Source organism: Cryptomeria japonica, chromosome 11 (assembly GCF_030272615.1).
Source record: "Cryptomeria japonica chromosome 11, Sugi_1.0, whole genome shotgun sequence".
Lineage (NCBI taxonomy): Eukaryota > Viridiplantae > Streptophyta > Pinopsida > Cupressales > Cupressaceae > Cryptomeria > Cryptomeria japonica.
Window position 1 is genome coordinate 665,204,316 of NC_081415.1, and position 13,800 is coordinate 665,218,115.

Below are 13,800 nucleotides of genomic sequence, written 5' to 3' on the forward strand. Positions count from 1 at the left end.
TATCAAAACTTGTAAAACAACTCAAGTCTCCAAAATCACATAAACTTGTAAAACAACTCAAGTTTCCCACCCATATCAGCTTGTAAAACAACTCAAGTTTCCAACCCATATCAGCTTGTAAAACAAATCAGGCTTCACACATTGAACTTGAAATAGAACACGCAAATAAATCATATTTTGATCAACACAACACATTGATATCTATACATAACTTGAAATATCGCAAATCAAAACAAGTTATATCAACACTCATATTGAACAAATCCATAAAATCAGGATAGCACGACACAAAAAATTTTACAAATCCACTAACCTTGCAAAAAAATTTCTAGATGCGCTAAAACAGGTACCCAATGCGCTAAAAATCCCCCACGCGTTAGGCTATCTTTCCTACGTGCTCATCTATTTACCCTATGCGCTAGACTGACTCTACACGCTAATCTTTTCCCCCCATGTGCCGCCTAACCTACTCTATGCGCTAAACTTAGCCGACGCGCTAATCTACACCTCCTAAGCGCTACCCCTTTGACCCTATGCGCTAAGTTAACCCTACGCGCTAAAAACCCTTACCCATGCGAACCCCTATGACTCCTATGCGCTAGGTCTACCCTACGCACTAACCCGCTGACCTGACGTGCTACCCGACTGTCTCCATGTGTTATTCTACATCTATGCGCTATCCTATCTATTTCGGATGCGACCTCTAATATTCGACATGATGCGCTACTTCAAACTTCGTATGCACTAATTAATGCCTTGGACGCGCTAAACCGCTAAAACCAAACTTTGAAAATAAAAAAATGACTAAAAACGACCAAATGAAAAGTCAAAAGAGGGTCAAAAATGTTGACTTACTGGTGGTCCATACGCTGTAGGTCTCCGGTACCTTCGAACGCACTCGAAATGGTGTCTATAATAAGGAATAGGCATTTTCTCTGTAGACCAAATTCTCTTTCTTCAAAGTCAACAAAGCACAAATGAATCTAATTCAAGCCCTTTTCCCCTTTTATAGGAGGAAAATGAAATTAGGGCTAGCCGACTGGACCTGTAATATGGCTGCGGTCTCCCCTATACCACAACATTTGTAACTTATCGGGAGATGAATCAATGTACCCACATTTCACATAAACGAAATCATACACATCATACGAACCTCATCAAATTAAATCAAAAAATTTCAAAAAATTGATTCATCTCCCGAGGGGGCATCACCATCAAATATCGAATCTGGGGCATCACACATCAAATCAAATCCGGAGCACGACTTACAAATCATAAGAGCGACACAACAAAAATTGCATTTGATCATAAATCACAAAAACACATCATTTTCTTTGAAATAACATGTGCACACACGTCACTTCAAAGGGGCAAAATGTAGACGTATAAAAATGACCATATTCCTAAATGAATATTTTATGTTCATTTCTCTATTTAATTAAATCCAATTTAATTAAATTACCCGCATTCCTCTATTTTATTAAGTAAATTACTCAATTTGTTTAAATAAAATTCACTATACCATTTAATGAATAAATCATTTTATTCAATTAAATCCCCCCTATCCACTTTTAATTAAATTCAAATTTAATTAAATAGTTGTCCTAAATTGAATAAATCTAATTTATTTAATTTCCCCAAATTGCAACCAAATTGAATTAAATTACTTTATTTTCAATTAAATCCTATTATCCCTCCATCCACTTGCAAAATCCCAAACCCCTTTCTAAATCCCTTCTAGAATCTTCTAATTGCTTCTAATTAGCCTAACCCATCATTCTAAACTTTGTCACATCCCTAAGCAAAAGGGAGGTCACTTCTCAAACCTCAAAGTCTTTGATAACCATTAAAGGCTTCAAACCTCCAAACACTTAATTCCTCAAAGTCTTTGATAACCATTAAAGGCTTTCAACCTTCAACCACTTAATCCCCCAAAGTCTCCAATAACCATTAATGGTTAACTCAAACCCTCTTACATGGTTAAAGAATTTGTTTTAACTCAACCTTCACCTAACCCAAGGGTCTCATCAGGCCTTTAATGCTTTGACCATGATTATCTCTTAATCATTTGCACAAAGGTTTATCCTTGGATTAACTCTTAATCCATTGGGTAAGCCTAACTTAAGCTTAACCCTTATCTCTTAGATAACCTTAAGGTCTTCTCAAGCATTTAATGCCTCCAACCCCTTCTCTCAACCCAACCTTATGTTGACACTTGTCACCATTTCATTGGTGCCAATTACAAACATGGATCCCCAACTTTCAAACTCAACCCTTGATTAAATCTTTTAATCCTGACCATCCATTGCCCTATTTTTGCTATAAATAGAGCCCTCGTTCTTTCATTTTGATCATCCTCCAAATTTTTAGTATCACACTTATGCTCAAATACATTCAAGCTCTCATATATCAGTTTTATGCTCATCATTTAGCCTCTCTTTAGAATAGAAATTGTCTAAATATGCATGTTTAGAATACTTTCTTTATCATTTAGCTCAATCATAGACTAAATATATCATGTTAGGATAGTATTTATACTAACCTTGTCATCTTATCATCTAGTTTATTGCATTTCTAGAATCATATATAGCTTAGCATACCTTTCATTCTAAATCTATCAAAACATCCCTCGTTCTTGCATTTGTCATCCCTAAACCATTTTGCTCAGTGATCTGAGAGCAAAAACATTGGTTTGAGGGACATTGTGAGATAGAGAACCATGGGACCCACCTTGGGAAGCTGAATAACACGTCGTTATTCCATAGCTTGCACCAAGAAGTCCTCTGTGTGTGTGTGGACAAGTCATTTAGCAATATTTTCACATATTGAGTTTTATCAGCCCACTTTTCCCACATACAGAAATAATGTAGGTCAAAAGTTGAAAGGTGAGAAGCATTGGCTGCTATTGACAAGGAACGGTAATGTAATGTTGATGTTAGGTTTGCTTTAACCCCCTCTCCACAGTAAACACCCAAATCGAAAATTATAGTTTAACTATCATTTTCGGCTTTTATAGAGGCCTCAAAAAAAAATTAAAGGGTTCGCTCGAAGGGGGGGTTCGAGCGAACCCCATAAAAATAAATATTTTATTGGGTTCGATCGAACCCAAAATTCCATCTCGGGTTTGATCGAATCCAGATCCGATTGGGGGTTTGATCAAACCCATGGGAGTAGTTCACTCAAACACCCCCAGTTCGTTCAAACACCCCACCCCCCCTAAAAAAAAAATTCCCACCCTGAGAATTTTGTTCATGAGCAAAAGTGGGAACCATTATTGTGAGTTCACCCATATCTATAAGACAAAGGTGAGCACATTTCATCATTACATTTTATTAGTCCATTTCCACACAACATAGATCAATTTTGTGCATTACATGAAGTTCCTGATAATTGAGATCAAAGTCATGAAGCTCAAGATCTATCTACATTTTTCTCTTTATCAATTTAGCGCTTGAAAAATTCATCAATCTAAGATAATTGATCTTTCAACAATGACAAAATATTCTAATCAATATGAGCATTCATCAATTGTAAGATTGCATACACCTATCCCTTTATTTTATTATAATGCATACTTCAATTTTAATTATCTATCCTAGTTCAATTATTAGGTAATTTTATTTATTTATTTGTTTAATCTATTTATCTCCCCTTGTCTCTCCCCCTCTATCTTCATCTCTACTTTTATCTACTCTAAACTAACCACTCTATTGGTAGGAACTTGATGCCTTGTGTCTCTTTTTATTAAATATGTTGATTCGTTCAATAATTTAACTTATAAAGGATAAAAAATAAAATAAACTTGTCCACTTACTGAATCAATGTCTATTCATGCCACCTTAACTTATGAATATATCTATAAGAAAAAGGTGAGACACATTTCATGATTACATTTTATTAGTCCATTTCCACACAACATAGATCAATTTTGTGCATTACATTAAGTTCATGATAATTGAGATCAAACTCATGGAACTCAAGATCCATCTACATTATTCTCTTTATCAATTTAGCATTTGAAAAATTTATCAAACTAAGATAACTGATCTTTCAACAATGACAAAATATTCTAATCAACACATGAATTCATCAATTCTAAGATTGCGTACATCTATCCCTTTATTTAACTATAATACATACTTGAATTTCGATTATCTATCCTAGTTCAATTATTAGATAATTTTATTTATTTATTTGTTTAATCTATTTCTCTCCCTTTTTCTCTCCTCCTCTATCTTTATCTCTACTTTTATCTACTCTAGACTAACCACACTATTGGTAGGAACTTGATGCCTTGTGTCTCTTGTTAATAAATATGTTGATTCATTCAATAATTTAACTTCTAAAGGATAACAAATAAAATATTCAATATAGTTTGGAATTTTATTGAAATAGATGAAGATGGAGATGTGGTTGAATTAGTATAAGATGTAACATATGTTAAAAAAAGAGAAAGAAGATTTGATTATGAATGGATTGTATTGTTAGGGTAAAAGTGGGTTTTAATATATATCGTGAAGATTGAGTTTCACATATTCTAAAATCATTTTTTATTTTGGTGGTTGAATCATTTAGTTGAGGTTTATCTAGTAGGAACTAATGTGGTCTCTATGCCACTATGTAGAAAGTGAGTAAGAGAAGTCTAAGAGTATCATGCAATTTTCGACAATCATTGAATTGGTCTAGATGAAAGATACAATCCATGATCAATTGTTAGTGCAAGATTCATGGAGGATCACTTTAACCAACATTGGTATAGAACTAATATAGAGTCACTTTAACCAAGGATATGTGGTCTAGCATTACGTGAATAATTTTTTTAGCTATTTCACAAGTGTTTTCTATTGAATGTGATGGGGATATATGCTACCCTCAACTTGATTGGGTGTGATAGGAGGCCACCCATTTAAGAAGGAAATAAGAAAGGTGTAGTGTGTATAAGAAGTTTATTTGTAGAGAACATCTAAGAATGTAATCATAGAATAATAAAGGGGAGGATGAACAAGAGATTGCTGCCTCCATATTTCCACCATTAGAAATAAAAATGGGATAGAAGATGGGTGAGTGGTACTTTTTTCTTGAAATCAGCTAAATCTAAACTTGGAGGAGCAATTTGAGACCCCTCTCAAAATTTGAGGATACCAAAAGAATAAGAATCATATTACTCTGAATCTAGTTTCCAAACTACTAAAGTCTTTTGAAAACATGGATACGATTAAGGGGGTAAAATATTTTCCACACACAAAAGTGATTCTATTTTTTTCAGCAAAACATAACATACTGTCTATAATGCACATCAAGATAGTTATAGTTGCATAAACTCTATGGTAGAAAGATAGTAAAGAGTGGGTACTATAAGTTGTTTTTTTTTTTTAATGATTTTTTGAAGTGGATGCAACCTAATAATCAGGTACCTATTTATGTGCATCACATAACTTGCATCAAAATAATAAAAAAAATTTAAGTATTTAAGAATGAAGTGTAAAACAATAATACATATTTTGTTTCAGATTTGGACAAGTAGTTCAAAACTTATTAAAAAAATGGTACACATATGTCTGAGAACTCTGGAGACAATGGTAAAATAAATTAAAAATTAATATGTTAATGTTGTTCTAATCTAACCAAATTTATATGGTTAGAAAGCTCAAAAGATGTGTGAAATTATGATGGTAATTTTACAAATACTATTCATTAATAATGAATCAATGAAAATTTTGCTTCAACATCCAATAACTTAATAAATATATATTATTCTTAAATTGACACTTGATTATTTTCCAATTCTAAAATGCAAAGCCTTAGAATAAGGGAGAACTTATAGTAGTTGTATGGGATGTTTTGAGAGAATGTAGCATTTGCATGTGTAATATTTGGCTATGGAGATAGCCACCCAAGATCTAACTTGGCCAAATAGAAAGCACAACAATAAGAGAGACAGAATATCACAAGAATAAACTATATTACTATCAATGATACAATATAATCCAACATGTACATAGGAGATCCCTTGGATATATAGCCAAGGTGAGAAAATAGGAGTAATTGTCATAATCTTATGACATGAGACAAAATTAGGTGAATAACTATCATCCCAACTAAAGTGGAAAAGTGATAGTGTGATAACACCACTAAAGGTGGATCACCCACCAAAGGTGAAAAAATGCAACCACAAAAGGTGAATATGATAATGAGATAACATGATAAGTGCACCTAAAGTGGAAATGCTCCAATTACTCCTACGTAATTCCCTAAGTAAGCTCAAGTAAAGTGTAATTAGGAAAATAACTAAGGTAAAATACCTTAATTAGACCAACAACATGAAATACCATAGGAACTCCTTTTTTTTAGAAATGTGAATTAGTCTTTTGTCAATCCACAACTTAGGTTTGGAGGTGTGACTCATCATTCAATTTGCCACATCAACATGTCTAGTGAGAAGTGTCCTAAAATTGACTTTTTAAATATTTGACCAATACTTAATCATGGCATCTCTAGTAGTTGAACAAGAAAATATCACGTGTTGTTAGAACAATATCATATTCTTATTAAAATACAACTATATCCCATCTAAATGATCTCAATTCTTTTTGGTAACCATAAATCTTGTTATCTCTAATCTTTATATCCAGCACAAGTAAACCAAACTAATAGTTAAACACAAAAAGAAATATTGTTAAAATAAAAACAACACATTTTATTAATACAAATTATTTTCAGCTTTAAATGATCATAAAGCTTTTTGACAATCTTTCACATTTTATGGGAAGATACAAGGTATTTATTGTGCTCATCTTTTATAATTATGCTAGGACAAACCATTCATAAGAAGTACTCCAATGCATATACATTACCACCTCAATAGTTGTAAACATAAGAATAGTATTTTTTAATTATGACAACAATACTTGTTTGATAAATAAGCACCTTAATTTATACATGACAAATTTATAGTGGATATTTATGATATTTTATATGAACAAAAAATTATTTTTTTCACTTTTTAATGAATGTATTTATGATTTTTTAATATCATTCATAGATTCTCACGTGTTCAAATATGGATCCATCTTTACCAACATTTGATTGTTTTATAATTTACATGTGAACTAATTATTGACAATATGTTACAAGTCTACATCTTAAAACGAGAGATACTATACCATCAATTGACCCATCCTGTTTTCAAAGAACCCTCCCCCTACCCTTATAACCAACCACCAATACTATGCCAACAATTGACCCTAAAAATAAACAAATTTCTACTGCCCTTGACCTGAAAAAGCAAGGGAAATAATTTGGTTCTGTAATATCATGGTGAAAGCAGAAACCTAATAACTTAGGTTGGCCCGAAAAACTCTCATTCTTTCTCTGTCGATCCCATTGTCTCCCACACTATCTATCAGTCCAACTGAACCGGCGATGTCAATCTTGGTATTCTTCTTCAATTTCTCGACACCCTTCGGAAATCTGGTGATCTTCTTGCAGTATCTCACCCTGAGTTCCTTGAGCATCGTCATGGTTCCTTGTGCAAAACATGGCAATTCTTTCAGTTCCCTCAGATGATCGAGTCTCAGCTCTTCCAGGGCTGGAAATGATCTTTCCTTACAAAATTCCGCTGGCAAATCTGTTAATTCTTCACAATGTTCGATCTCCAGCAGTCGCAAGAGAGGCAACGTTTCAAACACGGAAGGTGGAATAGCCTTTACTTTCAAATACTCTAATGTAATTCTTCTCAGGGACTCCATATTGCATAACCATTGAGGAATTTTAACTAGGGCTTCTAACCTGCTTATGCGCAGATCCTGCAGAATTTTCATGTGCTGGATTTCCTCCGGAAGGCTCCCTAGTTGCACTGCACAAATTTCCAATCTTTGGAGGCTCTCAAAGTGTCCCATGAGACCATTGGGGATTCTTGTGACTGATTCACAGACGAATGATAGATACTTGAGATGTCTGAGAGACTTCAGATCCTCCAGTCGTGAATATTGCAGATTGTTCGGAACAGCAGACTTTTGGTGAAGGGTTTTCCACTGTAAACTCTGGCATCCATCCATGATAAGGCACTGCAAGGAACAAATTTGTGTCACTTGGTACGGAAGGAATTTCAATTTAGTACAACGCCTCAAGTTGAGATAGCGCAAATGTTCCAATTTGTTCATGTCCAGAGGAAGGCGCTCCAGTTGCTTACACTCAAAAAGATTGAGCTTTTTGAGCCTGTGAAGACCGGTGATGGCTACCGGTAAAGATTTCAATCTGGTTCGAGAAAGATTGAGGTTTTCCAATCTCTCGAGACAACTTATAGTATTCGGCAGGGATTCGATCCCCGTCATACTCAAGTCGAGTGTTCTCAGCCATTTCAAACTTTTAAAGAAGCTGCGGGGAATTACAGTGAGGTCTTCGCTGTGACGGAGAATCAAAGTGCGCAGTTTTCGACACCTGAATTTTCTTGGTAGGGAAGATATGTGATTATACATGAGCGAGATCCGTCGCTGGTGTCTGATCTCGTGAGAGGGGAACTCCGTCAAATTGTCTCCTGCACGAAATAAACTGGTTCCCTCCCCGTCCTCGTCCTCCTCGTTTTGGCGGCGGAGGATATGGCAGGCTAAAAGGCGGAACATGGGATGCATTTTGCACTTTCGGACAACGCCAAGAGATCCAGCTTCAACGCCCTCCACCACACACCTTTCCATTAAAGTTTTGAGCATCCGCCGCCCATAAAGATCTGCCTGGGAAGGACTGTAGGCTGGAATCAGCCTTTCTGCAGTCCAGAGATCAATAATATCGGCCGTTCTGACCACAAGACCTTCAGGAAACGCTGCGAAGTAAAGGAAAGCTAACCTGAGATGCAGAGGCAGAGATTCATAACTGGAGCGAAGGCACTTGAATATCTCCCTTTCAGCAGGACTGCACTTTCTAAATAAGTTTTCATCTTGGTCTGTCTCCCCTTCTTCTGAAGGCATCGGCCAATCCGAAGGATCTCTTTTGGCAGCCATGGCTGCACCATATGCCTTCAACGCCAAGGGATGTCCATGGCATCTTGTTGCTATTTTCCTTGCATTTTGCATTACCTCTGGTCGAACAGGGGATCCAGTGCTCCCGAAAGCGTAACTCTCGAACAACCTCCAACTATCTTTTTCTGATAATGGATCTGAATAGATCAAAGGCATATCTGGTTTTATCTTTGTGAGATCTTCTTTGTAACGTGATATCACAACAATTTTAGAGCCATCTTCTTTGCTCTTTGGCACTCCCACGTCCCATAAGAAGCTACCGTTGTCGTTTGGCCACAAATCTTCCACAACCATCAGAAATCTCTTTCTGACTAAATAACTGTAGATTTTAGCCTTCGCTTCTTGTTGATTCCAAGAGTTGTTGAACTCCATAGATATGTGTCTGGCAAGGGTACGCTGCGACCCAGCAATCTGATTAGGATAAATTGACATCCATATTAGCAGATCATTCTCAAATGATTTCTGCACCTCATCGCTGTTCCAAACGCACTTCATCAAAAGGGACTTCCCGGAGCCCCCTATGCCATTGATGCCAAAGATATATGTTTCTTCGTCTTCTATTAACATTTTCTGAACGTGACTGATCTGGTCATTAAGACCCAAAGGAATCCCATCTACCGGCTGCAATCTCCTCTTCATGGAATCTCTTCGCATGCTTGTCAGCCGAAGGGTTGCTCCGCGAATTTGCTCAGGAGTCGTCTGAAGTTGAGATGAGACCGTGATCCCGTTTGAGCTCATACACAAATTCAAACCTGTGGTACACAGCTGCACAGCTGTACATTCGTCCCGAATTTCAATTCTTGGAAATGGTACACGCTTCAGACTTGTAATCCGCTGCTGGATGTCTTTAAGTCTTCTGCTGACTTGGATCGGGAGAAGTAGTCGACGACAACCTTTCTTCACATATTGACAGTCTTGTATAACATCTTCTGCATCTTGGACAACTTTATACAGTTCTTTTATGAATTTCCAGTACTTGGGGTCCTCAGCATAAGGGCTAGTTTCGAGGCGTTGATAATCGGGCATTGCATCCTCCAGAACGACACTCAAATCCTTCAGCTCGCTCGACAGTCGAACCATGTCCCGGTTGAAATGAAGAAGGCTCCTTGCTTTGTCTTTGAACTTACTCCCCTGCTCGATGACTTCGTTCAGCAGGATTTTCACCACCGGCTCCACAAACATAGATACTGCCATTTCTGCCATTTCTTCTTCGACCTCCCTTGCACCAGACAATTCGCAATTCCACGATTTTACTAACACAGCGATTGAATAATTATACCGATAATCCTCTCGTCTAGTGTCTAGAAACCACTTATTGTAATCTCGAGCACCGATTACAACATTTTATAGCAATCTCACACGGCCATTTCCACGGTGATTCAGAGCAACTTCCACGGCGATTCACAGAAAAATTTCATGTATGATAACAATCTTACCCTGCGATTTCGACGGTGATTCAAAGCAATTTCTTGAAAACTTTCATAAATTATGACAATCTCACGCAACAAGGTGATTCACAGCAATTTCTTGTTGTTTCACATAAAATTGTCATATCTCACGCAACAAGGTGATTCGCAGCAATTTCTTGTTGATATTTCCACGGTGATTCACAGAAATTTTTTCATAAATTTAACAATCTCACGCAATGTGATTAACAGCAATTTCTTGGTGATTTACAGATTACTTTCACATCTTATTACAATCTTACCCTGCAATTTCCATGGTGATTCCAAGCAATTTCTTGATGATTCACTGAAAATTTCTATAAATTATAACAATCTCACGCACCTTGGCAATTTCTTGGTGATTCACAGAAAATTTCCACATATTATAACAATCTTACCCTGCGATTTCTACGGTGATCCACAGAAGCTTCTTGATGATCCACAGGAAGTTTTAATAAATCATAGCAACTCGCAGCAATTACCACGAACATTCTACCAATTTCTTGATAATTCCGAGAAGATTTTCACATATTATAATAACAATCTCAAACGTTAATTTCCACGGTGATACTGGAACAAAACGTATCTTTCTTAACACGTGTCCATGTCCCACCCATGGAGGACAATTGTTGTTAATGTATTAATCTTTAGGTTAAAACTTAGTTATTTTAGGTTAATTTTAGTTTTGTTTGATTTTATTAGTTTTTGTATAGTTATAACTTATTTGTTCCATCCGACAGTTTTTGTGTAACTGTGCAAACTGTTCGCTGCCTTTATTATGCAGCAATTACTTCTTGAATTTTAATTGAAATGTGTTTCATTTTATCAATTCATTTACATTTCTGCCCTAACAGTGGTATCAGAGCGGAGAAATAAGAGCAGAGAATTCTACAGAAACAATAAATTGATTCAGGTGATATCAATTTATTTATTCTCTATTTTTAAAGGATTGAGAAGTTATTTTAAAGTTGCAGGCCTTGTAAATAGTGTTTATTTATTTTAAATTCAGAATGCAGTCTATTGTTTCATTGATTGGAGAAACTTTAACAGGAAAAGATAATTGGATGGAATGGCATAGAAAAATTGAAAACACTCTCATTTTTAATGATTTATGGTCTAAAATTTGTGATGGAAATGCACAACCTACAACACCAATTGATGCTAAAGAAAAAGAAATTTGGCAATATAAAAATTCCAAAGCTTTGGCTTTGATAAGAGCTTCTGTTAATGGAGATGTGTATCGACATATACAAGGATGCACATTTGCATGGGAAGCTCTTCACAAATTAAAAGATTTATTTGATTCTCATTCAGAATTAGAGTTTATTCAGTTACAATTAAAATTGTTTAATCTTGAATTGAAAAATGGTGATGTTATGAGTTTGGCTTCTGAAATCAGAGCTATAAAACATGATGTTGATGCTGCGGGTGGAAAAGTTGATATCTATCTCACTGCTTTCATCAAGGCACTTCTTCCAACACATTCCACTTATCTAGAGTCTCTTCAAGCAAGTAATCAATTGAAAACCATTTCATTTGATACATTGGTTGAAAAGTTAGCAGAACGTGAAAAAGCTTTTGGAAGGAAAATAGATACTACTACTGAAAATGTTTGTTTTGCTCATCAAAAAGAAAAATCTATCAATAAAATCTCTTCAAAGTATAGTTATAATGATAAAGGAAAAACTAGAGGTCAATGGAGGCAACATGATAATCAAAATGATAGGCAGTATTTATATTGTAAAAGATGTGGTAGAAAAGGTAGTCATGAAGCACATGAATGTAAGCTCTCATGGGACAAGATAGAAAGTTTTAGAGAAAATTCATTTAAACAGAAAGATAAAACAAAAATGCACAGTGATGATAAAATTTCAGAGGATAAAATTTCAGGAGCAGCCCAATTTGCTTGTGACAGTGATAGTGATCAATATGTGCTTTCTGTTTCAGATTTTACATCTAATTCCTCATGGTATGATTCTTGGATCTTAGATACTGGAGCCACACAACATATGACATTTCGGCGTGATTGTTTTGAAGAATTTCATGAAGGTGCCTATGGTCCAATTTATTTAGCAGATAAATCTAGTCTGAAACCTCTTGGAAAAGGAACTATTCGATTTAAGTTGCCTAATCTTCAAGACCTTGTGCTTCATGATGTATTATTTATTCCAGAATTACAACGAAATTTGCTATCATTAGTATTGATTCGACAAAAAGGCTATTCTATTTTCTTAAAAGATGGGCAGGTTGTTGTAAGAAAAACATCTAACAATCAAATTGTTTTCACTGGGTGTGAAGATGGAAGATTATTAAAATTAAATGGTGCATCTACTTCTAAAAATTTTGCATATCTTACTGAAGAAGAGAGTCTATCACCAAGCCTTTTATGGCATGCAAGATTGGGGCATATTAGTTATGATAGCATTCATACCATGCAAAAGAATGGTGTTGATGGTTTGCCATTTTTTTCTAAATCAATTGAAAAATGTGAAGCATGTATTCTTGCCAAACAACATAAAAATTCTTTTCCTCATTCCACCTGGAGAGCACATAGAAAATTGCAACTCATTCATTCAGATTTGTGTGGGCCTTTACCAGTAACTTCTATTGGAGGATCTAAGTACTTTATGTTGTTTATTGATGATTATAGTCGCATGACTTGGATTTATTTTTTGCAGCAAAAATCAGAGGCTTTTGACACTTTTAAAAGATTTCGTGTTATGATTGAAAATCAGGCTCAATCTCAAATTGGTACTCTTCGAACAGATAATGGTGGAGAATTTACTTCTCTAATTTTTGAGGATTATCTTTGTCAAAATGGTATTCAGCATCATCTCACTATTCCAGGCACTCCTCAACAAAACGGTGTTGTTGAAAGAATGAATAGAACTATCATGAACATGGTTCGAGCAATGTTATATTTCAAAGGTATCAAGTTATATTTTTGGGCTGAAGCAGCAAGAACAGCAGTCTATCTTCGCAATAGATCTCCATCATCTGCTCTTCACCAAACAACTCCATATGAGGTTTGGTTTGGTTATCCTCCAACTATTCGACACCTTCGAATTTTTGGGTCTATTTGCTATGCTTTGATTCCTAAAGAAAAAAGGAATAAGTTGCATCATCATAGTTATAAGTGCATTTTTTTGGGCTATTCTGAAACTTCAAAAGCCTATAGATTATATGATGAAGTTCATAAAAAGTTTTTTATTGCTCGTGATGTTGTATTTTGTGAATCTTTCAAAAGTGATACACATATTGAAAATGAGTTAAAACAGCTTGATAAATTTGCCACATCTTCTCCTTGGATAGAAAATTCTTGTGAGATTTTACACTCTGGA

General features: G+C 35.4%; 1 protein-coding gene across 1 annotated transcript; it reads right to left on the reverse strand.

The window, feature by feature from the left end:
• Positions 1-7,107: 7,107 nt before the first annotated feature.
• Positions 7,108-10,960, reverse strand: LOC131050674 (disease resistance protein RPS2). The gene has a single exon (XM_057984887.2). It carries the CDS (start codon positions 10,215-10,217, stop codon positions 7,332-7,334), a length of 2,886 nt encoding a protein of 961 aa, XP_057840870.2. The 5' UTR covers positions 10,218-10,960; the 3' UTR covers positions 7,108-7,331.
• Between the last annotated feature and the right edge of the window lie 2,840 nt (positions 10,961-13,800).